The 27,704-nt window shown below is 40.1% G+C and overlaps 3 protein-coding genes, 1 non-coding gene and 1 pseudogene across 4 annotated transcripts in view; 4 read left to right on the top strand and 1 right to left on the bottom strand.

The window, feature by feature from the left end:
* Positions 1 to 27,704, top strand: part of LOC146578426 (T-cell surface protein tactile-like) — a 553,052-nt gene that overhangs the window by 515,202 nt on the left and 10,146 nt on the right. The gene's annotated exons all lie outside the window — the stretch shown is intronic.
* Positions 15,938 to 17,248, top strand: LOC146578431 (P2Y purinoceptor 14-like). The gene is made up of 3 exons (XM_085268733.1): positions 15,938 to 16,042; positions 16,148 to 16,410; positions 16,603 to 17,248. The coding sequence occupies exons 1-3, from the start codon at positions 15,938 to 15,940 to the stop codon at positions 17,246 to 17,248; spliced, it is 1,014 nt and encodes a 337-aa protein (XP_085124859.1).
* Positions 18,407 to 24,570, top strand: LOC146578428 (uncharacterized). Its single transcript, XM_085268769.1, has 2 exons — positions 18,407 to 18,563; positions 23,254 to 24,570. The coding sequence occupies exons 1-2, from the start codon at positions 18,495 to 18,497 to the stop codon at positions 23,998 to 24,000; spliced, it is 816 nt and encodes a 271-aa protein (XP_085124895.1). The 5' UTR covers positions 18,407 to 18,494; the 3' UTR covers positions 24,001 to 24,570.
* Positions 22,567 to 22,639, bottom strand: LOC146578430 (U6 spliceosomal RNA; annotated as a pseudogene).
* On the top strand, positions 22,647 to 22,754 carry LOC146578429 (U6 spliceosomal RNA). Its single transcript, XR_014891745.1, has one exon. It is a non-coding gene; the product is annotated as a U6 spliceosomal RNA (small nuclear RNA).

The raw sequence follows: 27,704 nt of genomic DNA, 5'->3' as shown, positions 1-27,704 counted from the left end.
GATGTTCACATATGTGGACACCAGGTTCTAGGAGGTTAAAAACAAGTTTCATCAACTTACATCTTTATGGAGTGCAAACATTGCAGATTGCTTTCTCTCCTTGCTCTTTATGAATGCACACAACAGGGAGCTCCCATGAGTCTGGTTGGGTCAAAGAAACTGCAACTTGCACTCACGTTCCACTCTTTCATAAGCCATGATTGACCTACTGGTTTTATTCCACAGAGCTTGACATTTTGCAAAAGCAGACCAAGACAGCCTCTTGTATTGAACATTGGTAGCTTCTGCAGCAGTGGCATCAACTATTGATATAAGCAGAAGCTTCTCAAACGTTGCTTGCGTTACCCGCCTTGAGCCAGTGAAAGAATCTGCATTCTTCATAGGTGGCTCGGTAGAAGAGGACGACTTTCGTTTTCTGTGGCTTTCCATTAATTCTGTATACATCTTCATTTTGTTGGTATGTGATGGACTGAGTTGAAAACAGGAGGAGTCACAGGAATGATTTGAAAAATAGGGTTGCCATTTAACCCAAAAATTATGTTTACAAAAGTAATAAATATTGAGCTAATGAAAGAGGTCAATGAAACAAAACTAAACTCAGGCAAAGACTGCAACCTTAGCAAACCAAGCAACAGCCCAAACAAACATAACTGATTTAAACATGAAATGACACACAGAGGTATATATAATGGCTGATCAGACCACTATGACACAAGCGGGGTAACTAAACAAAACAAAATTGTAAACAACAAACAGTGCAGTACAGTCTGGTTTGATAATAAACACCAAAGAAGAAAATCAAAACTAATAAACCCCAAACTCAATATTTAATTAAATACAAATACTTTGTATTTAATTAAAGAAAACACACATTCTCCCCTTCAGCAGGAAGTGGTGGTGCCGTCCAATTATCCCTCTTTGCATTTAATGGTTTCAAACCCTAGCCTCCACCTTTGTCTGGCAACTCCCTGGATCATGGCAGGTTAGAAGTAAAAGAAACAAAAGTTAGCCAAAATCAAAGTAATGAACTGATATGAATACATAAGTAAAGAACACATGTATCCAAACTAATCAATAAACTTATTGGAAACTAAAGTGTGTTATTGTGTTCAAAAAAGGAATGAAAATACAAGTGTTACAAAGTTTAAAGTGTGGCCATGGGTTTGGCAATCACATGGTACTATCCTGGTACATTGTCATGGTAACTAGTGATGTGTCGGCTCTAAGGCTATGTTCACACTGCAGGTCTTAATGCTCAATTCCGATTTTTTCATCACATCCGATATTTTTTGTCTGGTTGTTCACACTACAAATGAAATGTGACCGCAAATGCGCTCTAGTGTGAACGTTCATGGCTCTAAAAGCGGCCTGCATGTGCAAAAGAAGATTTCACACACAATGTGCTCTGTTTACGGAAGTAAAAATGGGGCTACAGAGCTAGTAGTAGTAGGTGTTGTTGCAGTAGACTGTCAATTTCTTTAGAATTGTCTCCCCATATGCTAATCAAGTCCAAAACCTCAGCTTCTGTCCATTAACTCGCTCTGTCTCCAGTTTCTGCCGCCATGCTTTCTTGTTTGCCTTCAACGGCGCTGATAATTGGCGTCTGTCTTGTGTGGGCGACGTAAAAGACGGATTTAATGCGACATGACCGTTCAAACAGCAGTCGCTTTCTAAAACATCAGATATGTATCGGATTCAGTACCACATACGATAGTGACCCAGATCGGATTTGAAAATATCGGATTTGTGCCGTTCACACTATCATACCATGATCAGATATGTGTTGCATAGGGTCAAAAATAATCGGATTTGATGCACTTTCGCCTGCAGTGTGAATGTAGCCTTAGAGCCAGATCTTTGAAGTGAACAACCGGAACCTTGCTTGTTTATATTTCTTTCTGTCACCCTCTCTCTCACTTTTTTTTGTACCTGTAGTACTTACCCTGAAATATGAGGAATGAAGACAGTTTCAAGAACAAACACACTTGGTCAGTGCTGAGAGTGGTCCTGTTGTTGAGGTTGGGGTCATCCTGTAATCTCTTACAAACTACAACCAATGCTTCAGTGACTTGCACAAGTGAAGAGAGATGTAACATCATACAAGACCATTGTTTCATCTGCCTCCATAATAAAATCTCTGATCTTCTCAAAATATTGTCACTGAGTATTAACAGCAATTCCCATGTTAAGTCGTTCTGGTTTAAGAAAACCGTGCACCTACCTGAAGAAGTCAATTGGATGAGTGACAAAATATTTCTCAGACTGAAAACAGTACGTCCAGATGAACAGAATCAACTTTTTAAAATTTCCTTACCTAGATGATTCAACATAGACACTCACGCTTGTACATTATATATTCATTTTGACAGAAAGGACAGTTGTTGGCTGTTTAGTTGGTGCATTAAATTCTGAAAACAACCCTTTGAGTTGCAACAGGAAAGTGTTGAGTGTTGCTTATGTTACAACACTCGGTGGGTGTGTAGTGATAGACTCTGAAGAGACTCTAGAGATTAGATATAAAAAATTACTGTTGTCATCATTAAGATTTTTACTGTTACCTGACAGTGACTTACCGATGAGCATTAGGATCACATCAAGGAAAAAAATATATTGTTTATCATTTTGAAAATAAAGTCAAAATTCAGTTTAAATGGGAGGATAACAGTTTCGTGGCAAACTGCCATGGATGCTAAAGCCTCTACAAAATGCCTTTTGTACTTGAGTTAATGAAACAATTTGAATCAGCTGCCTTGGGATACAACATACAGTTGTGGTCAAAAGTTTACATACACTTGTAAAGAATATTAAATAATGGATCTACTGAGTGTCCCGTTATTTCCAAAACTCTGATTTTTCTCTGATAGAGTGATTGGAACAGATACTTCTTTGTCACAAAAAACATTCATGAAGTTTGGTTCTTTAATGACTTTATTATGGGTTAACAGAAAAAAGTGATCACATCTGCTGGGTCAAAAATATACATACAGCAACATGAATTAGCAATTTTGATGACTTAGAAAGTTGTCAGTGAACTGAGCTTCATAGCGTGGCCTCTTAACTTCTTGTGAGTGATTATGAGTGACCACAGCTGGTGACTTCTCTTAGACAGGTTAAATAGGGCTCATTGGATACAAACGCCCACAAATGCTACAATGGGAAAGTCAAAGGAGCTTAGCATGGATCTGAAAAAGTGAATTATTGACTTGAACAAGTCAGGAAATTCACTTGGGGCCATTTCAAAGCAGCTACATGTCCCAAGAGCAACAGTGCAAACAATTGTTTGTAAGTATAAAGTGCATGGCACTGTTTCATCACTGCCAAGATCAGGAAGAGAACGCAAGCTATCACCTGCTGCTGAGAGAAAATTGGTCAGGAGGATGAAGAGTCAACCAAGAATCACCAAAAAGCAGATCTGCCAAGAATTAGAAGCTGCTGGAACACAGGTGTCATTGTCCACAGTTAAACGTGTTTTGCATCTCCATGGACTGAGAGGCTGCCGTGCAAGAAGGAAGCCCTTGCTCCATAAGTGGCACCTTAAGGCTCGACTGAAGTTTGCTGCTGATCACATGGACAAAGATAAGACCTTCTGGAGGAAAGTTCTCTGGTCAGACGAAAGAAAAATCGAGCTTTTTGGCCACAATGCTCAGCGATATGTTTGGAGGAGAAAAGGTGAGGCCTTTGACCCCAAGAACACCATGCCTACAATCAAGCATGGTGGTGGGAGTATTATGCTGTGGGGCTGTTTTGCTGCCAATGGAACTGGTGATTTACAGAGAGTAAATGGGACAATGAAGAAGGAGGATTACCTTCACATTCTTCAACATAACCTAAAATCATCAGCATGAAGGTTGGGTCTTGGGCGCAGTTGGGTGTTCCAACAGGACAATGACCCCAAACACACATCAAAAGTGGTAAAGGAATGGCTAAATCAGGCTAGAATAAGGGTTTTAGAATGGCCTTCTCAAAGTCCTGACTTAAACCCCATTGAAAACGTGGACAATGCTGAAGAAACAAGTCCATGTCAGAAAGCCATCAAATTTAACTGAACTGCACCAATTCTGTCAAGAGGAGTGGTCAAAGATTCAACCAGAAGCTTGTGGATAGCTACCAAAAGCGCCTAATTGAAGTGAAAATGGCTAAGGGACATGTAACCAAATATTAGCACTGCTGTATGTATATTTTTGACCCAGCAGATGTGATCACGTTTTTCTGTTAACCCATAATAGGGTCATTAAAGAACCAAACTTCATGAATGTTTTTTGTGACAAAGAAGTATCTCTTCCAATCACTCTATCAGAGAAAAATCAGAGTTTTAGAAATAACGGGACACTCGGTAGAGCCATTATGTTATATTCTTTACAAGTGTATGTAAACTTTTGACCACAACTGTACATCGTCTTTAATGCACGAGGATGTAACCAATGATAACCTCGCATCTGTGCACTGCCAGACATTTCCTTTGGTACAAATCCAGCCAACTCTTCCGCACTTGTGCGTAAAAATGCAGCTTTCTACGCCATCTTTTCATCACGCCGTGTTTATGTGCTAAACGGAAGTCATTTCCTTGTTGCTAAAACAGACTCTGAAGTATGATTTCACTAACTCAGAGGCTATAGCAACTGTAGCAGTTTGACTTGACACAACTTTAATCTCCACATTTACTTTTTCTTGAAAAAAGCCGAATTTTGGCTTTTTTTCCAAAATAGATTTTTGACCTTAATGTTAAAATTTCAACATTATTGTCAAAACGATGAATATTTTCTCTCCTCAATGTGGCCCTAACACTCTGTTGTAGTAACCAGTGATGGAGACTGTATTTGAACTGTAAGTATTATTAAGCAATTTTGCCTAATAGAGCAAAAGTGAATTTGGTTAATATGCAGTCATCCTTCCAATAAAAAGGATACATTATTTAAAAAGACAAGAAACCAAGTGAGGAAGAAACCTTTTTTCCTAAGGTGCACTCTGCCCAATACAACTGTTTTCTGACTGATTACAGTTACTCATATAAAGACACACCTTTAAAAGAACAAAAGAAACAGTCACACCAACTGTTAAAAGTTTCACACAACCACAGCCCATCCAAATCACTGCAACTCAACGCCCAGGAAAATGGAAAGAAAAAGGGCATGGTGTTTTGAGATGGCAGTCTTTATTCAGTGGCCTACAAGCTGCAAGACATCTCAGCTGTGCTTACGAGGCATAGCAGCAACACAGAAGGAGGACAAAAAGCTCTCTCACATGGGGAGAGCCTAGAGGTCAGCGACCGTAACAGTAGCAGAGTGGTCACCGTGTGTTTCCTTATCTACAGTGATTCTTAACTTAAAAGATGCCTTTTAGCAGCTTTTGATATGAGGAACAGAACAGAACTTCTGAAGCTAGTATTGAAAAAGGTTTCATTACTCGAACCCTTTCAACACCGTGCTCTTTGGTGACATCTTGTGGCCCAAAGTATGAAGAGCAGCTTGAATCTACAACTTGAAATAAACTGCTTTATTGTGATTCCCTCCTCTACAGAGCTGAGATATCATTTCTATGTGATATCTGTGGTGTTTTGAAGATGAATTTCTTTGAGGGGATGAAAAACAACAATGTTATGTCTGTTTGATTAATAAATAATTTTGATGAATAAAATTAAAAATGTGTCATTGTGTGTTCTTCCTTTGTTTGACTTCTTGACATTTGAAAATATAAATGTCAACAGACAAAACATTTTACACAGCATCCCTGATTCGCCCATTCATACACAGATCCAATATTCTATTAACAATGATGACACTACATGTAGTCTTTAAATCTGCAGTTTATCAAAAACCAGTGAGCAGTGAACGGTTTCCTTACCTTTAAATATAACGTCTCTTCTTCCTCTCCACTCCTGTCTGTCTTACATCTTTGTCTATGTCTGAGAGATACAGCAGCTGTACATTTAACTAGCAAAACACTGTGTGACAAACCGCACACAAACATTTACAAAATGTTATTCCCTTGATGCTGTGTGTGTGGAAATACCAAAGTTTCCTCATCATGTCAGAATAATTTTCAGTAACCTCCACCAGAATAGGTTGTATGTCAAAATTACTTTAATTAAAAGACAGATGGAGTGGACCTTATAACAATATTTAAATTTGCTTAATATGCTGAGAATAACAAAGAAAATGTAATGAAGTGATTTTAACATTTAAAAGTTTAAACTTTGTTAAGTCGTGTAAGTCAGAGAGAGAGAGTTAAGTTTTGAGGGGATTTTATATAATTAAACAACTTGAAGGAATGTGGGGTGTGTGTGTGTGTGTGTGTGTGTGTGTGTAGGTGTGTGTATTGGCCATCTCTTGGATTTACATAAGCATCTTGTGTGTATTTAACACAATTGCCTCGTGCTTTAAAGTTAAGTGTAACTATATAGTGTAGAAACTACATGATATGCAGAGAGGCTAGATTAAATTGTTCATATCATGTTCAAGTGAAGTAAGTCAATAATATAGCAATGTTAAATCCTGTGACACTGCACGGGTTTCAGACTCACGCTCTTTAGATCGTGGTTTCAGGAAGGCATCCATCTCAGTCAAGTCGAGCAGCCGCCTCTACTTTTTTTGGTATACCAAAAAAAGTAAGTTGGGTGGTTGTTACATTAAAAAAGTCTAACTTGTAATTTGAACACAATAATTTCATGTTTCTATGAACGTAATTAAATCATGTAGGATTTGCATGGAATTCAAAAACTTAATTTGTTCTTGTTGAGACGACCTGATACAATCTAGTAAGAGTGGTTAGTTGCTGAACTCATGAAATTCACAAGATCGCACAAGATTTCAAACTGCAGGAAAATCAGTGGAGTTATAAGAGGCAGAGAACTACACACACCACGTGCATGCTGTTGCTATTTATTGTGGATTAACCTGTCAAGGACAAAAACAAAAAAATTCTGCATCAAATACAAGAAATCATAGCTTTCCTGTGTTTCCTAGATTGTTGGCATGGTGGTTAGTGCTGTTGCTTCACAGTAAGAAGGTCCTGGGTTCAAATCCACATTCTGGCTAGTTTGCAGTGGCTTCTCTCTGGGTATTCTGGTTTCTTCCCACAGTTAAAAGTCAAGCAGTTAGGGTTAACTGGTGATTCTAAATTACCTGTGAAATGGTTGTTTGTTTCTATGTGAAAGACTGGTGAGGTGTCCAGGGTGTACCCTGCCTCATAACCTATCATTTCAGGGTTATTTCCCAGCCCTCCTGCAACCCGGAGGATGGTAGTCATTGTAAATCCATTCACTTTTTATGGTAACCAGGATCTAGACTTTGTTGAACATTATGTAATATGAAGACAACATGTAGTATTTAAGTGACCAAGTAGTATTGGGGTAAAAGTTATTGAATAGTGTTGAAATAAAATGACAAAATTGTGAAGGATTAAAACATTCCAAGAGCTCAACTTACTCCATCTGAACATGTTTCAATTGTGTTTTAGGAACACAAAATGCACAGGTTTATTGAATATGAAAAAGTTGTGTTGATTTAACTCAGTTGTTTAATTTTCTGCCAAAACATTTGTGTGCAACAAATGTCCATTATTGAATCAAGTAAATCCAACATGGCCTTTTTTTCCAGTGAAGAGGTCTTCCCTTTTATCTTCTGCGAGATGAGCAATTGAGAAGATTGGATCTAAGAGGTTCACAGTTTTACTGTGTTTAATGGCTAATTCAAAAGGATTTGGATCCACAACATACTTCCACTAGATGCCCAGCTGCTTTCAGAGAGCCAAACTTCCTGCATCAGCGTTTCTGTGGGCCTAAAGATCGACAGCTTATTCTAAATGACATCTGATCAAAGAGTTGTACTACGCTGATTTGTATTCCAGAGCACTAAGCACTCACATCATGACTCAAACATAGTTTCTGGTACATGTTGCACTGTTGTATTGTTGTATTGTTTTTAACTCGTGAATTAGCAGCAACCGACTGATTGGAAAATGACACGTCTGTGTCAATCTACAGTTATGTCATTAAACTGAGAGCGTAAGTGTTTGGTTAGCAGGATATAACCTTACATATATGTTAGGTTATATCCTGCTAACCTAACAAAAATTCAGAAACATGCTTAACTTACGTTCTACACTAGAAAGCATCTGAGCAATTCTAAGGTTTATTTTAAGTATTAGACTCTAGAATCAGCCATTAGAATTATTATCTACATTTATTTAAATGGTTTAAAAACTTGTATTTTAAACACTAAATGTTCTAAATGCAGTTCCAAGGTTGCAACTAACCAAACTGTTTTCTAATCTGTATAAAGCTCTGGTCCCACCAACATACATGCACTGGGAGGTGTAGCTCGCCTTGAACAACATGACCGCTGCAGTGACCAATGTGACCTCTACATGTGTGCACTTATCGCCTTTTAAGGGCTTTTTAGAACTTATAGATATTGAGTGTGGTTAGTTTACTCACTAAATCCTTATAAAGTCTTCAGCAACTCAGTCACCACTGGATGGTCAGTGTCTGTACACAAGAAAACATGACCCCTTAACTGCTCTTAATCACACAGACTTTTGAATCAAACTCAGAGTTGATTTTAATGACATGTCTTTTTAGTTTTTCTGTGTCAGCTCGTCCTTTAAAAACAGTTTTATGTCTTGCGTGTTTTTGTTTCTATGTTGTATGTTGCTATTGTTGCACCACACCAGCTACTTCCTCCTGCTGTTTCCACTGAACTGATGTGTGAAACTACAGTGAGATTTCTCAACACGGTTAAAACGTGCGCATACTGTGACAAAAAGGGGTGCTGAAACCTGCTCACAGCTTCTAGGAAATCTTTTCATAATGCTGCTCCACGGTGAGAACAGAAGACGTCAGTCATGGACAAATGACTGTCCCAGCAGAAACAAATGACACATTATCAAATAGTATCATTTACAAGACATTATCAGTAACAATCAACCCTCTAAAATAAAAAAGAAAGAAAATAATGCACTTACTGCACATATGTATGCTTCCCAAGTGTTGGTGACTAATCCAAGATTTAGATCGCTTCCACTTTGCCACTCTGTCAAGCTCATTGCAACATCACAGGTGTTGGTGACTTCTTTCCCTCCTGTTTCCACTTCTACTCCTGTACCAGGGCTCACACTTATTGTACTGAAGATGACTTTAGATTTTGAGGATTGCAGCTGAAGAGGTGTTCGGTAGGTGCAGTGTTAAGAAGAGGAATGTGGAAGGACATTTTTGGATTTTGCCTAAAGAAGAGGGAGGAACACAGGGTGACTACCTGAAAGAGTAAGGAGACTGTAAGTGGTGTCAGGGGAGCTTGTAGCTTGTCAGGAAGAGCAATAAGAGCCCTGCTCAGAACTATTCATTTAAATACCACTCCAATGTAATTTCTGACCATTACCACCTGCTCCCGCAACATGTCTATCCAATCCCACCAAACCCACAGACTCACTGATATTCATAATTTTCATGTAATGTCAGAGCTACTGAGACGTGCCCACCTGGAGGGCAAAACAATATTGTGGTCCTTTTCAGTCCGTCTGTTGCCTGTTAAACAAAACAAGAAAACCTAAAATGACAAGATACTAACATATGTCAGTTAATAGCATTATCCATAATGCTAAAACATCTGCATTTTTTTTCTCAAGTATATGATGACATCAAATTTAAAGTTAACAAGAATGAATGTTCACAAGATTTATCTTTCGTTCTCTTGGAACATTGGGGGAGCTGTAGCTCGAGTTGGTCTTTACAGTTTTTCTCGATTGCCTAAACACTATAACCAGGCCTCTAAACTAAAATTTCAAAACCGTAACGCTATTGTTCAAAAAGCTCACCCATTTCCCTGAACTATAAACACTATTCCCTGCTTTGACACATGACTCAAATTTGGTGAACTGTTACTGCAAAGCTCTACACACAAATCCCTACATTTTACAGTGCTTACACCATGTAGTCATTTAGAAAGCACTAGCATTCAATAATGTTAACTTAAGTCAGCATAGCTTGAGCTCAATTAGCACACAATTAACCAGGTGGAAACACTAGGAGTCAAAATTTAGCACACACCAATCAGAACCTGCGATGGATAGATAAAAGGGCCAAAGTCAGCTCATTCAGGTTTGAAACAATGGATCCAAAGAGATGCAAAGGAAGAGGACGTGGTGGAGAAAGAGGACGTGTTGAAGGAGGAGGACGTGGTGGAGGAAGAGGACATGGTGAAAGAGGAGGACGTGGTGAAAGAGGAGGACGTGGTGGAAGAGGAGGAGGAGGTGGTCTAGGACAACAGGAAGGTGGTGGAGGAGGAGGGAGAGGTGGAGGAGGACGTGGTGAAGGAGGTGGAGGTGGAGAACGACGGCGACAAGGAAGGGGAAGAGCAAGGGCAAGAAGACAGTCAGTCTCGGATGAAATTCGAGCCACTTTAGTTGACCATGTCCTTGTCCATGGGATGACTATGAGGGAGGCTGGGCAACGAGTACAACCAAATTTGAGTCGCTTCACTGTTGTCTCCATCATCAGAACCTTCAGGGAGGAAAACAGGTAGGTGTACTTGCAGTAAGACTGCTTTGTACAGTAACGTGTAAGTTACTGAACTTATGTGTCTTGAGTTTCAGTATGTTTCCATTATTTGCCTGTAAAATGAATGTGTGACAGTTACAGTAATGAGTGCTTCTATTTTTGTAGGACACAGAGACGACCACCTGGTGGAGGCAGGTTAAGGCTTTTGTCGGAGGAGCAAGAGAGGGAACTTGTAAACATGGTAATTGCAAATAATGTAATCCGCCTGCAAGAGATTCAAAGGAGAGTGATTGAGGATGATCATCTTTTTCGAGGCATAAATGCCATCAGCCTCTCCACAATTGACTGCATCCTCCGAAAGAATCAATTCCGGATGAAACAGGCATACCGAGTCCCTTTCGAACGAAACTCTGACAGAGTGAAAAACCAACGTGTGGAATATGTTCAGGTATGAGTTTTGATACTGTATAAAGTATTGTGTACCATCACAGCATGGCAGTTTATGCTGCCATTTCAGCACTCTTGAACTGTGGTTCAGGGTACCGATTGACTCTACTGTGTTATGTGTTTTGCAGAGAATCTTTGAGATTGAAGGACGGCCTGTTCCCCATGAAATGATCTTTGTGGATGAGGCAGGTTTTAACCTGACCAAAAGAAGGAAAAGGGGGAGGAACATAATTGGCCATCGGGCTATTGTAAATGTCCCTGGTCAGCGTGGGGGGAATGTCACTATGTGCGCAGCCATCAGCCAACGAGGGGTACTCCACCGCCATGCCGTACTAGGACCCTATAACACTATGCTTCTCCTTGCTTTTCTTGATGGTTTAAGACAACATATGTTCCAGCTGGACTACAGGGAACCAGCACAGCCAGAGCAGCCTCACTACGTTGTTGTGTGGGATAACGTCAGCTTCCATCGCGCTGCTCTGGTTCGTGACTGGTTTACCAATAACCCAAGGTTTTCTAATATCTTTCTGCCTGCATACTCTCCCTTTCTAAACCCGATAGAGGAGTTATTTTCGGCATGGCGGTGGAAAGTGTATGACCGAGAACCTTATGTCCGTGTTCACCTCCTTCAGGCCATGGAAGAGGCCTGCCTAGACATATCAGTAGATGCATGCCAGGGGTGGATCAGGCATGCAAGAGGATTTTACCCCCACTGCCTGGCTGGGGCCAATATAGCCTGTGATGTGGATGAGATTCTCTGGCCTGACCCAGACCAAAGACAAGATGCTGAGGTGGGATAATGTTTCTGGTGTGTGTTGTACTGTATAGTACATGAATGACAATGTGCCACTGTACATACATTGGTTGCGTCTTTTGTGTTTATCATGTGACAAGGGTTTTGAAGGGGAGAACCATAAGCAACCTATTTGTTTTGGAGCTATTGTTTTGAATTAATAGTACCAGTGTGCAAAACTCTGTTGTAGTGTGTGTGTTTTTGAGGGCTTGTGTTTGATGTCTGAGGGCAAAGTTTGGTTTTTCAGCAGGAGTGAATAGTTTTGGGTGTAGAGCTTCATTTTGACCTGGAAATAGGATGTTTGGGAAATTGAGTGAGATGTTATGGATTTGTGTTTACTGTTGTGAGGATATGAGGCGTAGTTTCAAGAAATGTTTTTTAGCAATCGAGAAAAACTGTAATATTGAACCCTGATTTACATCATCCTCGTTGCATCCCTCGCCCAGCATCATCAATTGACCGATCTGTAAGCTGAGGAAATATTTGAGTTGTTCACAAAGTCTTGGGATTCATGACACTGGTTTCACATGCAATTTGAATTGGCTGCAGGTGCTGTCTCATGTTAGATGTAGTGATGAAGTGGTGAAGGACATTAGTAAAAAATCCATCAGTGGTAATAAATGGTAAATGGTAAATGGCCTGCATTTGTATAGCGCTTTTCTAGTCCCTAAGGACCCCAAAGCGCTTCACACTACATTCAGTCATTCACCCATTCACACACACATTCACACACTGGCGATGGCAAGCTACATTGTAGCCACAGCTGCCCTGGGGCGCACTGACAGAGGCGATATAAGTGAGTCAGCGCTAAAATAAGAAGTGTAGCAATAGCTGATCAGAAGATGACTCATCTGTAGTGGAAATATGTTCTGACAGTTTAACAGTGAAGACAAAGAGGAACCATGTCACTGTATATTTCCTGATCTACAGTCATACCATCACTCTGAGAACAGCCAAAGCAACTTTACTTCCTTACAGAAAGCTGCAGAACCAGAGGTGAGTCCTGATAGTTTCTCATTCTCACATCTTTAATACTTTTTTAGGGGGGGGGAAGAGATATTTTCAACCCATCCTCACTTAAGGAACAAAAATAATCAGCTTTCTTCTGCCAGTGTTCATGAAACTAATATGAATATATGATTACAAGTCTTTTTGTGACTAAGGCTGAGGATGTCCTGGTGCCGAGTGCACTGATGAACTACCTTATACTTAAATATGTTGATAATGTTTGAAGACAGTCATTATGATCCATGGCACTAATTTTATTGGTTTCATCCGTCAAGAGAACAAAAAACCTATGGTCCATATGTACTGGTTCAAGCTACAAGTGATAAGGAAACCAGAAAAAAATCAGTCAGGAGGGAATTACAGAGAGAACAGGTCTGTGACCACCTGCTAAACTTCCTATTCGTGATGTTGCCTCTGATTAATTCTTCCTACTTGGAGGGAATGATATCCCTGAGGTTTAACTGGCTTTGTGTTGCACTGTGATACACAGTAGTGATGATCCATGTACATACAGCACTGTGTTTTTAAATCATCATTTAAAAACTGTGTTTTGTATTTACTCAGGATGTCTTTGTCTAATATTACATGGGGTTGAGGATCTGAAATATTTAAGTGTGACAAATATGGAAAAACAGAAAGACATTGGGAAGAAGTAAACAAAAGTTTTTAGTAGTTGAGCTGCAGTATTATGAACTAGTTTAAAGCTGTGGAAATAAAACTTCTGAAAACTGAGTATATGACATTTCCTAAGAAAATCACTCATACTGCTCTGGTTTCTTCCCAAGAGCCTGTAATATCAAACACAACTTTATTTATATAGCACATTTCATTACATGTAAACTTAAGTCACTTGTCAAAAGAGACAAAAACATAAGAAACAACTTTACATTTCTTTAAAGAAATGAAAACAGCAAAAAAAAACAAAGAAAACATATAAATATATATAAAGGTTACACATAACGTGGAAAATTTTGTATTTGGTTGACTATTTCTTTGCTTCTTGGCAATAAATCTTCTGGAAAGCCTCTTCATTCAATTCAACTCAGTTTTATTTATATAGCACCAAATCACAACAACAGTCACCTCAAGGCACTTTATATTGTAAGGTAGACCCTACAATAATACATACAGAGAAAAACCCAACAATCATATGACCCCAATGAGCAAGCACTTTGGCGACAGTGGGAAGGAAAAACTCCCTTTTAACAGGAAGAAACCTCCGGCAGAACCAGGCTCAGGGAGGGGCGGGGCCATCTGCTGCGACCGGTTGGGGTGAGAGAAGGAAGACAGGATAAAAGACATGCTGTGGAAGAGAGACAGAGGTTAATAACAGATATGATTAAATGCAGAGAGGTCTATTAATACATAGTGAGTGAGAAAGGTGACTGGAAAGGAAAAACTCAATGCATCATGGGAATCCCCCCAGCAGTCTACACCTATTGCAGCATAACTAAGATGGTTGTTCACAGTGGACATAAATGGCTTCTTTTACTCACATTTTGGTCAGAGAAGACCAAAATGTGAACACTGGCATCCTCGAAAGAGTGACCTTTGACCTTTAGATGCAGGTGGAGGTGGAACAAAAGGTGGCTCTTCTATGTTGTGCAATGTGTTTATGAAGTGGCTGCTCGGTCTCTCCAATGTAGAGGTCTGAGCGTTCCTCACTCTCTGCAGACTCTCTTGAGCTTTTCACCGGCTACATAGGGGAGTGTTGTTGTGTTTGTCTTTCTTATACTCCCTAGTCTGATCTGGTGTCTGATCTTCTTTTCTGTGCCTCCTTGCTGACTTGATGAAAGCCCAATTAGGATAACCACATGTTTTAAGAGCTTCCTTTACATGTGTGTGTTCCTTCTTTTTTGTCTTCAGGGTGTGTGTGTGTGTGTGTGTGTGTGTGTGTGTGTGTGTGTGTGTGTGTGTGTGTGTGTGTGTGTGTGTGTGTGTGTGTGTGTGTGTGTGTGGTTTCCAAACTTTTTTTGCTTTTTGCTTTTTTTTTACTCTGGTTTTATGTGGCCTCCTATATACCAATTTAAAATGTCATCTTAAATTGTTCATGTGATTGGTTTACCACAACTACTTTATTCTTCATCTGCCAATCAGCAGCACTCATGCAATTGTTGCCTTATTTCTGGAAATGAGAGCTGCTACATCCAAAGTGGGATGGATGCCGTCTCTCCTAACAAGACCAGGTTTCCTCCAGAAGGTTTGCCAATTATCTATGAAGCCCACATCGTTTCTGGGACACCAGTCAGACAGCCAGCAATTTAAGGAGAACATGCGGCTAAACATGTCACTCCTGGTCTGATTGGGGAGGGGACCAGAGAAAACTACAGAGTCCCACATTGTTTTGGCAAAGTTGCACACCGATTCAATATTGATTTTAGTGACCTTGGCGTGACCAGGTGTCATTACTGCCGACGTGAATTATGATTTTACTGAATTTACGTTTACCCTTAGCCAGCAGTTTTAAAATTCCCCCAATGTCGCCTGCTCTGGCCCCTGGAAGACAATTGACTATGGTTGCCGGTGTCTCTAGCTTCACATATCTCAGAAGAGAATCACCAATTACCAGAGTTTGACCTACGGCGGGTGTGTTACCGTGTGGGGGAAAAGAGTTAGACACATGAACAGGTTGGTTCATGTGTCTAAATTTCCAGCTCATAGGGTCCCAGGGAGCCTGCCATGACTGCCCTTCACCGCCAGGCCTGGTGTCAGTACCATGTGCACTGGAACGTGAACATATAGAGGAACGTTATGTTCAGCGATGAGTCCAGGTTCTGCCTACAGCTCACTGCTTCAGCTTGTGCTTAATGGATTCTTATAAGATTCATGAGAGGGTTGACTCATCTTTACTAATCAATGCTTCCTTCCACAACTACAGACTGTACACAAAAGATGGTGTCAGTGATTTCTGTATTTGCATTTAAGTGTCTCAATTTTACTTTCAACACTACAAGAACATATGGGTGCATCACATAGAAACTAAATTTAATTAACTGTCTAAACCTTCACCAGAAGAGGTCATATTTCAAAACCACTGTCTCAAAGAGAGATGTAGCATAATATTTAAAGTTTGTCTGACACTGATTTAACAGATAACTAAAATGCTATGAATAAATATTGTTTCAAAGAGAAACCTAGCATTTATATACAGTTTAAAAGAGTGTTTTATTAAGTGTTTTTATTTCATGTCCAGAAACATGATTTACTCAAAAAACGAGACATCGGCTTCGGACCAGAACTGTGGTAATGTCAACACATCAGCCAACCCTTTCTTTATGCTGGTCTACAGTCTGGTGTTTCTGGTAAGTTTCAAATAATCAGATTGTGGGTTTTTTAAGGAACTGGTTTAAGGTTCTCTGTGCATCTACAAACGTCCTGTTCTCTCCGTCCTCTCTGTGTCTCTACAGGTGGGTTTACCCCTCAATGGCTTCATCATGAAGTTTTACTGTTGTCGGGCTCGGCAGCAGGCATCCAGCAGCTTGATGGTCTACCTGAAGAACCTGACAGCTGCTGACTTCCTGCTCTGCCTCTCTCTGTCACTGAGCATCGCCCACTATGCCATCAGCAGCTCTGCCATGGTTCAGCTGCTCCACTGCACAGTTGGAGCTTCTGCTTTTTTCCTCAACATGTACGCCAGCATCATATTTATGGCGTACATCGCTGCCAATAGGTAAGAATCTTTATTGATTTCAGACTGTAGTTCATGACAACGTAAAAACTAGATTAAGTGGTTAAGTACACACCCTGTGCTCCTCACAAAAGCATGAATGTACCTTTTTCTGGCTCAGTATTTACTTTTGCAGTTTTGGCACTGTTGTGATTAGTGAAGTTGTATTCTGCCTCCTTCCTCTTCTGTCTGCAGGTATCGGAAAATCGTACATCCTTCAGGAACTGTACGAACAGTACGAACTGCGAGAATCATCTCTGTCATCACCTGGGTTATTCTCCTGGCTCCAACAATCACTTTTATCAGCTTTTTTATCAGCTCCAAGGAACCTTTGACCTCTAATTACTGTGTTGATTCCTTTAGTTCATCAGTCAGCCTGCTGTACAAAATCCTCCACACCTTCTCTGCAATCATTGTCCTCTTGGTCTTCATATCCATGGTCTTCTTCTACTACAGCATCTCCCGCAAGGTGTTGCAGTCACAGCAGAGGCAGCTGGCCTCCTCTGGCTCTGAGAAGCTGGTGAAGTCTCGCAGGAACATGTTGGTGCTGGTCAGCATCTTCTGCGTTTGCTTTGTCCCATATCACCTGGTTCGTCTTCCCTTTGTGTTTCTTTCGAACAGCTGCTCTGTGGGTCGAGTTTTGTACTACCTGCAGGAGGCGGCCGCCATGGTGTCAGTTTTCAACGTCTGTCTGGACCCTGTTGTTTACTTTTACCTCTGTAAGACTTTTCGAGCTCAGGTGAGAAAGACGTCCAGGAGGACCAACATCCAACAAGCAAATGAGGAGAGCGAGAGCAGCAGGGAGCAGCTGGACATCACTACATCAACACCAGTGATGTAAGGCAACATACAGCATTTGAGAGTCCGATTAGTGAAACCAGTATCATGGATCCCCGTCCTCATGAACCACAGGACTTCTTCTGTGCTCAGATATCAACATGAGGCTGAACTCAGCACAAACACATAGTGTCAGTGTTTATGTTGCTAGCATTCAGCTTTAGCATGAACAAAGTGAACGAGTGTGTGGTCAGATTCATACAAACAAAGCACATCATTAAATATCTGTCTCTGGAAACAGTTTTAACATTTACACATATCCAGATGTGCTTTTTATCTTTCAGCAGTAATCTGTATATTTCATTATGAAAATCCAAGCTTGTAAAATGTAAAACTGCTTATGCTTATAAAGAAAATATCTAAGATTTCCAGTTTGTTCTGCTTCTTTACTGTTTTTCCACAGATGCTTTCACAGGTTTGTTCTGCACTGAAGCTAAAATCCAATTTAATGTTTTAATGTTTTTTTTGGTTCTTTCAAACAATAATATGTCCACGTTGATCAAGCTGCACCCTTTTGTGACTCCCACACTGATGCTTTTTTCTGGAGCATTTACTTCTCCAGTCCACATAAGAAGTGTATTATTCTTTAGATGTATTTAAATATATTTTAATCATACATCTTGCACTAGTGAGCTAAGGGGGAGGGGGGGGGGGGGGGTAGAATTATACCTTTATGATTAGCTGCACTAATAATCTGTATGAGAACAAAGAGCTGCACATGAGTCTGAAGAATCTAATCTTGTCTGATAATTTTCTGCACTGGTTTTCCTTCTGATTAAATTAGAATAAAGTTTGTATTTTTGCCTTTTAACTGTTACCTGATTTTATGATCTCATTATCTCTGAGAGCAGATGTGCTCTTACTGTAGTGATTCTTTGTCTTTTCTGGACATGTACACAGATTTTGAGCTTTGCTCGGATTTTTTTTTATTATTTAAATAAAGAAACTTCTCACTTTAAAAGTTTTATTTGAAGTTGTTTCTTTAAACTCTAATTCTGAACCTCGAGTCTGTGAAACCTTAAAAACCGTGAGTACAGCGCTCCTGTCATGAAAATGCCTTTGTGTCGGTTAGCAAACACCGCGGGATCTGCGTCTTTATCACATTAACGGGAATTGGAGGGCGGCTCTTAATTCTCCGGCACGCGCTTTTTGGTGAGTTCGCGAGAACGCGCTGGAGATATCAGCTGTCCGGTGTGCTTTCCTGCCATAGACCGAGTGCGCCGCTGCTGGATTCACACTGTAGGACCGGAATGATGCAGGAGAGCCAGGAGCCAGAGCAGCAGACTGCTGGAGCCTCCGCCACCTCCTCAGGAGCCCAGGTCAGTAAGCAGGACGCGGGGGTTTATATCTGACCCTTCTCGGTGTGGGTGGAAGAATACACGGCAGAAACACCGTGTACAGTTGACTCTGAACAGCTAACTTGCAACAGGCATCGCAGACACGCACCCTGGCTGCCGTGGGAGTTATTAGATTTGTTCTGTGCTTTCTTTACGGTAGCTTGTGTCGAGGTGATGCAGCCTTAAACACGAGGGAAAGTAATGACCGTGATAATGATGTTAATGATCCAGATAAGCCCCGCGGGGTCATCGTGCAGGGCTCAGCAGGTGTGCAGATAACAGAGAGTATGGGCTCAAATTGGAGTCATAAATATTATTATTATTTGCTTTTAAGTTAAACACAGCATGCTTATACAGATTCAGTTGAGGACAATTACTACATTTGACATTTGTGAACTTATTAGCATGAAAAAAAGAAAAAGGAGCGATAAGAAGAGAAAATTATAACAATGTTAACTAAATAAAAAGTAAAATAAAATAAAATAAGAAAATTCACGTGGAGTGTGAGGCATGAATTATGATTAGTTAGTTTTTAGGAATTCTAGAAATGGCTGCCAAATCATACTTGCCAGTTTCCCTTTTCTATCAAATCTTATCTGTTCCCTGGCCACAGACACCATCTTATTAAGCCACCTTTTAAACACGGGGCCAAAGAAGACCGCCACTGTAAAAGAATACGTTTCTTTGCAGCCAGCATACCCATTGTAATTATCTGTTGTGAAAAGGAAAAAGATTTGATTGATGCAAAGGATCCAAGTATAGCCAGTGTACCATCAAGTGGTACTTTTTTCCTAAATTGGTTTGAAAACCACGTAAAAAGCTGACTCCAAAAAGCTTTCAAGACAGGGCAATGCCAAAATAGATGTGCAAGGGAACCTTCACCGATATTACATGTGTCACATGAGAGGGATACAGAATTATAGATCCGGTTAAGTTTAGAAAAATGTAATCTGTGAATGACTTTAAACTAGATTAGTTTATATCTGGCATTTATTGAGCCTTTCTGAATATTGGACAAACAGTTTTGATATTGGTCCTCAGACAGAGGAACACCGAGGTCTTCAGTCCAGTCGTCATAAATATGTTGCGTAGTTCTGAAATGAGTTTTGTAACTTTTCAAACCAAAAGATTTTTGTAAATAATTTTGTGCAAAATATCTCTGACCACAAGACTCTGGGAACACATTGTTGTTTTTGTGTGTAGTCATTTCCATCATTGAAGGAGGCGCTCTCATGAATCATCAGGTGACACCAATGACTGGATGACATCGATTGGTTAATCTGTTGATGTGATATTTTCAGATTGCCACCTAATGGAAAACACTGAAAACCATGGCAAGCCGTGCCAACCCAAACCGAGTGGGTACTAATGGAAAAGAGCTAATACTCACCGGGGGAGTGTCTAGTAATGATTAAATGCAGAGATGTGTAAACACTGAGTGAAGAAGAAAGCAGATGCCTCCACCTTTGGCCTTTGTGTGGTGCTCTGAAGCACTGGAATCCACTCGGCTGCAGCCCAGCTTTCTGTAAAAATTACTTTTGTAAACATCAGCTACGGCTTTATTCTGTACACATTAAGCTCTTTATGAACCGTGAGAGGGAATCCACGGAGGCCCCGGCTCACGGGGAGCTTAGATTGTTTTCCATTTCTGGTACTCGCTCTCTGCCAGTAGCTGTGAGGACAAGGTAACAGTGTTTGTGTACAGAACCAAAGCAGGCTTGACTTCAACAGATTTCCTACTTTGTGATAGAACATGTGACAAATGGATATATGAGAGAAAACAAAGTTAATGTATTGACGTTCATTAGTAAAATAATAATTGACAACAGGACCAGGACGTTCATCTCATTTCAGCTCAGTGTTCACTGTTGTTTACTGCCAGGAAATAGAAAAAAAAAGCTTTATATCATGTACAAATTTTTATGAATGATAGTCAAATGTCACAGCAATATACTAGACCTTAAAGGACACAAGTACCAAGGTTAGCTAAGCATTTGACCTTGGCCTTCACTGTTAGTGAGCAAGGTCAAAGTTAACCTTGAAATATAATTTCAAACAACCATATCGAGTAATACATGATATGAAAGGGCATGGAGAGAGCTGTGCTACACACCTTTTAGTTTTTCATTACAACACATTACGATGTCACAGTGTTAAGAAATATATTCTAAAACACTTCTTCAGTAAAGACTCAGAGAAGAGAAACACACAGAACTTCTTGCTAGCAAGGGCAGCCTCCAGACTGAGAAACTGTGTGTGTGTGTGTGTGTGTGTGTGTGTGTGTGTGTGTGTGTGTGTGTGTGTGTGTGTGTGTGTGTGTGTGTGTGTGTGTGTGTGTGTGTGTGTGTGTGTGTGTGTGTTGGTCTCGAAGTCCAGCAGTTCATCAAAACAAAAAGCACTTAGACTAAAACAGATATAGCTATGTTAATCCTACTGTAAAACAATAAGACAAGGTACGACCTCTTCCCATACTCCCAGGATGTAGGTGTGCATTCCACACCAAGCCTTTGTAGCCTGCTAAAGATCACACATCCTATCACTACACAATTGATTATATGCCTCTAAGTATACATGGTTGAATATTTCCTAATACAAATAACTACATGCAGTATTCTACCATATGCAAACTTGTATCACTAAAAGATTATACTGACTACTAAATACAATTTATCATTGACACACAGTGACCCATAAAGTTAGACACTGCAGCTTTTTGAAGCCAAAGATTTCAAAGAATTCTGCCCCAGTCATATGTGTAAAGATAAAAAAAATTATATATATATATATATATATATATACCATTTTAGCATGTAAAGTCAGCGTCACACTGATTAGGATAAAGGATCACCTGCCAACTTTGTATATTTAATATTATAATATTCATAATAGGTACTGTTGCCCTTAATACAGTTTTCTGAATAAATAAGTTAAGTTTAATAATATAATTATTATGAAATTATAACTATGGTAATAATTATGAAAGGATTTTTCATAAAAAAATTAATGTGTTGTTAAAATGAATAATTCATTCTTTACATACGTTTTAGATAAAAGGAAAATATCGCTAAAATGTATTTCCTTTTCTGACGGCACACTTCCGATTTTGGTCAAGCACTCAGTTTTTGCTGAGAAACAGGCTCCATGCTAGTGATGGTAAATTTGATTCTTTTTACTGAATCGAGTTTTAATGAGTCACTCACCAAAGTGAATCGCGTTTTTTGAGTCACTGAGTCAGTTGACCAGAGAGTGCAAAAAAATGTACATTTTCACTCAAACTTAATTTGTTTCTCTTTGCATGTAAATCCTACTGCTAAGATGAATGATTCTAAAAGAAAACAACTATTTTATCGAGCAAAAAAGAGCAAAAACATTTCTAAAATTAAGCAATTTCCTATCAAAATTGCTTAATAAACATTTATTTTGTTTATTTTTATTTTATTAGTATTTTCCTTAAATATGTCAAATATATATTTTCTCATTTAAATGTCCACTGAGCTGTGAGCCAGGGGGCGGTAATGCGCCTTAACATTGGTTGCCAACCAAGAAGAAGAATGAGGGAGGGGGTGAGTGAGTGATTCGTTTGCTCTACGATTCAACACAGGGGGGAGGGGGTGAGTAGCTCAAATGTGCTGTTCTATGTTAGCAGAGCGATGCTACTGTGAACCGAGGAGCTATTGTCTTGATGTGAGCTTCAGGGCTTTTTCTTCCAGTTCAGAGCAGAAATTTTTTTGTTAAGATACTGGATGTTGTGTTTTTCTCCACAATTTTAATTATAAGTTAGATACATTGCTGCTAACAGCAACAGGGATGAGTCAGTGAGTCAGTTGGGCTTGTGAATCATGATTCAGGAGTCAGTAAAGTGATTCTCGAGTATTGAACGATTCGTTCATGATTCGCGCATCACTACTTCACATGCTAAAGGCAATATGGAGATGTAATCAGATGCCATCTACTCTGAATTATCAGGCTGGAACGCTGTAAGTTACCTTACGCAGGGGCCATGCTAATATTCTCTGTATCGTATCCAATTTAGTGTACGCGCTTGCCGAAACAAGCGAAACAACAGTGCTTGCTTCAGCAAGTGCATACGCTATATTGGATACGATACAGAGAAGATTAGCATGGCCCCTGCGCAAGGATGACACGCAAATTTGTGAAGTGTAAGTTACCTTATATGACAGTTTATACAGATAGCTTTGGATATTATTGCATATTTTGCTAACATGAATGTTTTAGTGAGATTAATGCTCTTTATTGATGTAAACACGATTCTACCTGTTGAGATGGAGTTTATTTTCTGTCATTTCAGTTTTCACCAAATGTTCATGGAGACAATTAAATAAGCTGCAACTAAACTCCAGGGTCTTCATTTGTGGTTTAACTTGGGGTCACCGACATCCTTGTTGAAAACACTACAGGCACTTTTTTTGTTTGGGGTATTTAAAACATTATTTTTCGAAACAGAAGTAGGACTTCTCACTGACACACAAAGATTAAGATATTACACAAAGAATTTCCATGTTAACACTGCTGACCTCAGCATGTTTAATAAAAACACCATAAAACATCACAGTTTTAGTATAGATCTCTCTGAGTGCTTTTGTTTTACTTTTTTTGTTCCTTCATTGACTCCAGCATCACTGCTCTCTCTTTCTGTCTGCTGTTTATTCAGAAACAGAAGAAGACTGGATGTGGTGTGCACCAGTGCCAGGACTGCAACAAGACCTTTAAGTCAAAACACAATTTAAAGCTTCACCAGAGAATTCACACCGGAGAGAGACCACACAGCTGTGATGAGTGTGGAGCAGCTTTCAACACTTTAATCACTCTACAAGTCCACCAGCGCATCCACACAGGAGAGAAACCCTACAGCTGTGAAGAGTGCGGCGCAGTCTTTGCACTTTCAGATACCCTGAAAAAGCATCTCCGTGTCCACACTGGAGAGAAACCCTATGTTTGTGACGAATGTGGCAAACGGTTTACAGAGTCCGGCTCCCTCAGGGGCCATCAACGTTTGCACACTGGAGAGAAACCATATAGCTGTGACCTGTGTGACAAAACCTTTGCATACCTGGGGGCCCTAAAGACCCATCGCCGTAGGCACACTGGAGAGAAGCCATACTGGTGCGACAAGTGCAACAAAACCTTCACTCAGCGGTCCAGTCTAAACCTCCACAGGCGTGTGCACACTGGAGAGAGACCGTTCTGGTGCGAAACATGCGGGGAAACGTTTGTTTGGCAAAACAGCCTGAAGGAGCATCAACTCTCTCACACCGGGTACCCGTGCAGTCGCTGTGGGGACGTGTTCCCTGATCGAAGCCTTCTGTACAATCACAACCTTGGTCACAGGTGGAGAGATAAACTGGTCAAGAGAGCAATGCAAAAGAAAGCTGAGGCTGGGAATCAACAGCCTGTGTAGAGGTTTCAGCTTTTGCTTCTGTAGCAGGGGCAATAAGAACTGACTTGTGGGCACGACCTTCAGACTCACTGTCTGATGACAAAACTGACCTCAGTCCAGCCCAAGCAGGAAAACGGATGAAGGGTATGGAGTTTTTTATCTGACAAATGATTAAAATTCCTTTTTAATGCTTCTGATTTCAAACTAAGTTTTGTCAGCTTGATAAAGAAATGACTGAAACACTTGTGGGGCCTGTTTAGTGGACTGATGTTGATCTTAACTGATTTCATTTTACTCCTTTTCTTAGTATAGGCTTATTGTTCTAATCGTTTTTGCTGCTTTAACCATTTTTGATTTTATTTTGTTGTTTAGGGATTTACTTTTAAGTCTTTTATTGCTGATTATTTTCTTGTGTTCTTTTCTTCATGTTTCCTCTTCTGATTTGTTTAATTTAGGTCTATACAGAGTCTTTAAAGGTGAGCTTTTATGCTTTGTATTTGCACCTGGATTAAGATATCCTCTCTAAATAAAGGTTTTCTTTTTGAATCCTTCCTGTTTCTTTTATGCAGTGTTCCACAGTCATAGGTCGTGTCCAAATTCATGGGCTGCATCCTCCTGAGGCCGCATTTGTAGACCGATTCCGTCACAGCGACGCGCCGAAGGCTGTCCAAATTCGTAGACTCCTCCGAATGCAGCCGACAAATGCATCCTCCTTTTCCCCGAATTTGAAGGATGGGTCGGGTGTGTCCTGTGTGGTCCACCATATCCCAGAATTCATAGCGCGGCCCAGCCAAACTCCAGTTTCCAACAATGGCGGCCGCTACTAAGTTTTAAAATTACTCTTACTAATCTTTCTGGGTCACAAAATAAACTTTTAACATTTTCAGGCGAGAAAGTAGCTGTGTAAACATCAAATATCTGCTCGGTTTATCAAGATAACGCATATTTGCAAAAGTGCTTCGACGTTTTCGGAGCATCTGCTACCCACCAGCTCGACAGCTAGTCGGGAGCTCGAGGGTCACTGAAGCCGCCGAGAACGGCCCAACTCCCTGCACATCATTTTCAGATCACCGCGGACTTTCGCTACTCCGGTTAAACGTAATATATAAGTAACTTAGACAACCTAAAAATGTTATTGTTGGGCTTTTTTCAGTGTTTTATTTGTTCGTGAGTAAATCGGTTTGGCTGAGATTAAAGTTATTAGATTGGATAAAATAAAACTTTATTAATCCCCCGGGTGGGTTCCTCCGGGATTTTCGCACAGCTGAATAAACGTCAAACAAAAAACTGATTAAACAGAAGTGAGAGACGGTTGAGAATTTATGCCAGTGTCCTGTTATATTTTAGACAGCAAGGAGCAGACGGCTGAGTTTATTAAACTCCACCGAGACAGCGGTGACGCTAATCAGAAGGCTAGACCGTCCAATTTCACGGCCGTTTACTTCCGGCCTACCCGACCTTCTGAGGACCCGGCCCACGTAGACCGCGAAGGCCGGGTCCTCAGGAGGATGCAGCCCATGAATTTGGACACGACCATACTGGCTCATGCAGGTGGCAGAAACAAAACTATCAGGTACTCCTGAGAGAACAGGGCGGAGTCTGGAGAGATGAAGGTGACGTCTATCAGAGTTGTTACTCAAGCTTTCACTGAAGCTTCATGTATCATAACTGATGGAGAAATGACTTTTTTTTTTATTTCAGTTTCCTCTTGACTTTTATCTTTAAGGCTGCAAAGAGAACAACACTTTGGTCAGTGTGCTGATGTTTATGTTGCTGAGTCAGTATTCATGTTGCTGCTGACTAAATGCAGAAATATCAGCATGGAGCAATAACCAATAACGTTATGAGCATCATTCCAATATCTGCTCAGCAGCCGCAGTCACAGGTCAGAGGAATGGACACATTTATGTAAGATGATGTTCTGAGCGTTTTAATAAACACTGAAAGAAACCGACTGAGGGTGAGCAGAGCAGGTTTCCACACTCTGACAAGACTTTGACTGGAGACATTACAGCTTCTGTTGGAGAGGAACATTTAAGAGAAGAGTAACCGAGACACGTGACTACAGGTAGATTCCGTGTGTGTGTGTGTGTGTGTGTGTGTGTGTGTGTGTGTGTGTGTGTAGCTTGAGCTACAATGAACCAAATAACCGCTGATGAGGTGGTAACCACTGGGAATGCGTCCTCAGGGTTCGTGTTGTTTTCTGGGTAAATGCTTCTTCAGCATAACTGAAGAAGCTGCACTAAAAGATGAGGATGATGTTCAATGGTGGTGGTGACACATACAAGTTAATATTTCACTGCTTTCTGTTTTAAATCTTCCTTCTGTTAAACTCTTAGCTGTTTTCTTGAGCTGTACAGCTTCAACCAACATGAAATCAAGATCATCAAAATGTAATGACCTCGACAGGAAATCTGCAGTGAGCCAGATGTGTTTTAATAAAGTTTAATGAAAGAATAATTGTTGCTTCAGGATGTTACAATCAGTCACTGACAGTGCTGATTTAAGAGGAAATATCAATCCAGACTTATTTTTTTAGCTCCAGAAATATGCAGGTGTTCCAAGCATTTCTATCTCTGTAATTGAATTGATAAGGGATTAATGTTAAAATGAATCTTCATGTGAACCCCTCTCCCCAAATCTAATTGAAGTAGAATCACATAAACTGATTGTAACATGAATTATAGATATAGATCGATATAGATATATCGATATATCTATCTATCTCTCCATGTGTGATTCAATGTTTATATATGATGATAGAGAGAGAGAGAGGCGGGCGGCTGGCTTTGGATGATTAAATGTCAACAACCTAAATGAATGTGGGGGTGGGGTCAGTATAAAAGTGAGGAGAAGATGGGGTCTTCCCTTTTATCTTCTGCAAGATGACCAATTCTGAATACTGGATCTAAGAGGTTCACAGTTAAAAGTTCCAGCAGAGACGCTAACAGCAGTCAACCTGTGAATTGATAAGCCAAAAATTCCAAAATCATCTCCTGAGTTTTAAGGTGTTTGATGGCTAATTCAGAAGGATTTTGATCTACAGCATACTTCCACTGGATGCCCAGCTGCTTTCTTGTTGGGTGATTATCATCTACACAGAACAATAAGAATAAGAGCACCTTCAGATCTGACACTGCTCATCCCTCCTCCAGCCTCTCCTCACTACAGATAAGAACAAGATCAGCATTAACTCAGAGTAGTAAAATTAGATAAGTATGGTTTAAGTGATTTTCTTATTGTTTTGTGATTTTTATTATTTGATTTTGATTTTGCTTTGGAAAATTAAAATTTCCTGCAATTAAATTCTAAATTGTGGACTTTGGCCTTTTAACCTTTTTTCCAAATTGTAAAGAAAAAAGTCTGAGTGTTATTCTTTAAATTTGATTACAATTTTTTTTCCTTGGAGTCTGCTGTCCAGGCTATTAAAATCATCCCAGAAATAACAGAATCAATAGGAGCGCACTTCCGTCATCAGGTGGGACTGATAGGATTCGACCTGCAGGCTTAGCAGGTTACCTGGACCATACTGAGATAGTAGTGGGCGAGTCCCCTCACCCACATCAGCTCCAGCTGAACCCTACATGATCTACTGGGTAAGACTCACAAGATCAGAGATTAGGACTTTTCAATCAGAGAGCCAAAATCAACTTCCTGCATCAGGGATTCTTTGGGCCTAAAGATCAACAGCTTAAAAGATGACTTTTAGCACTGAAATATTCCCT

This window comes from Mchenga conophoros, linkage group LG3, assembly GCF_057382185.1.
Source record: "Mchenga conophoros isolate Kocher_MC1m ecotype Shallow Benthic linkage group LG3, M_conophoros_male_GT1.1, whole genome shotgun sequence".
NCBI lineage: Eukaryota > Metazoa > Chordata > Actinopteri > Cichliformes > Cichlidae > Mchenga > Mchenga conophoros.
The sequence above is the reverse complement of the archived record's forward strand: the minus strand, read 5'-3'. Positions and strand labels throughout refer to the sequence as shown.

Excerpts from the sequence above, each read along its gene's own strand:
- LOC146578431 (XM_085268733.1), top strand. The coding sequence starts at position 15,938 with ATGATTTACTCAAAAAACGAGACATCGGCTTCGGACCAGAACTGTGGT. Across the intron at positions 16,043-16,147 it reads TCTACAGTCTGGTGTTTCTG|GTGGGTTTACCCCTCAATGG; the intron begins GTAAGTTTCAAA and ends GTGTCTCTACAG. Across the intron at positions 16,411-16,602 it reads GCGTACATCGCTGCCAATAG|GTATCGGAAAATCGTACATC; the intron begins GTAAGAATCTTT and ends TTCTGTCTGCAG.
- LOC146578428 (XM_085268769.1), top strand. The coding sequence starts at position 18,495 with ATGATGCAGGAGAGCCAGGAGCCAGAGCAGCAGACTGCTGGAGCCTCC. Across the intron at positions 18,564-23,253 it reads CCACCTCCTCAGGAGCCCAG|AAACAGAAGAAGACTGGATG; the intron begins GTCAGTAAGCAG and ends CTGTTTATTCAG.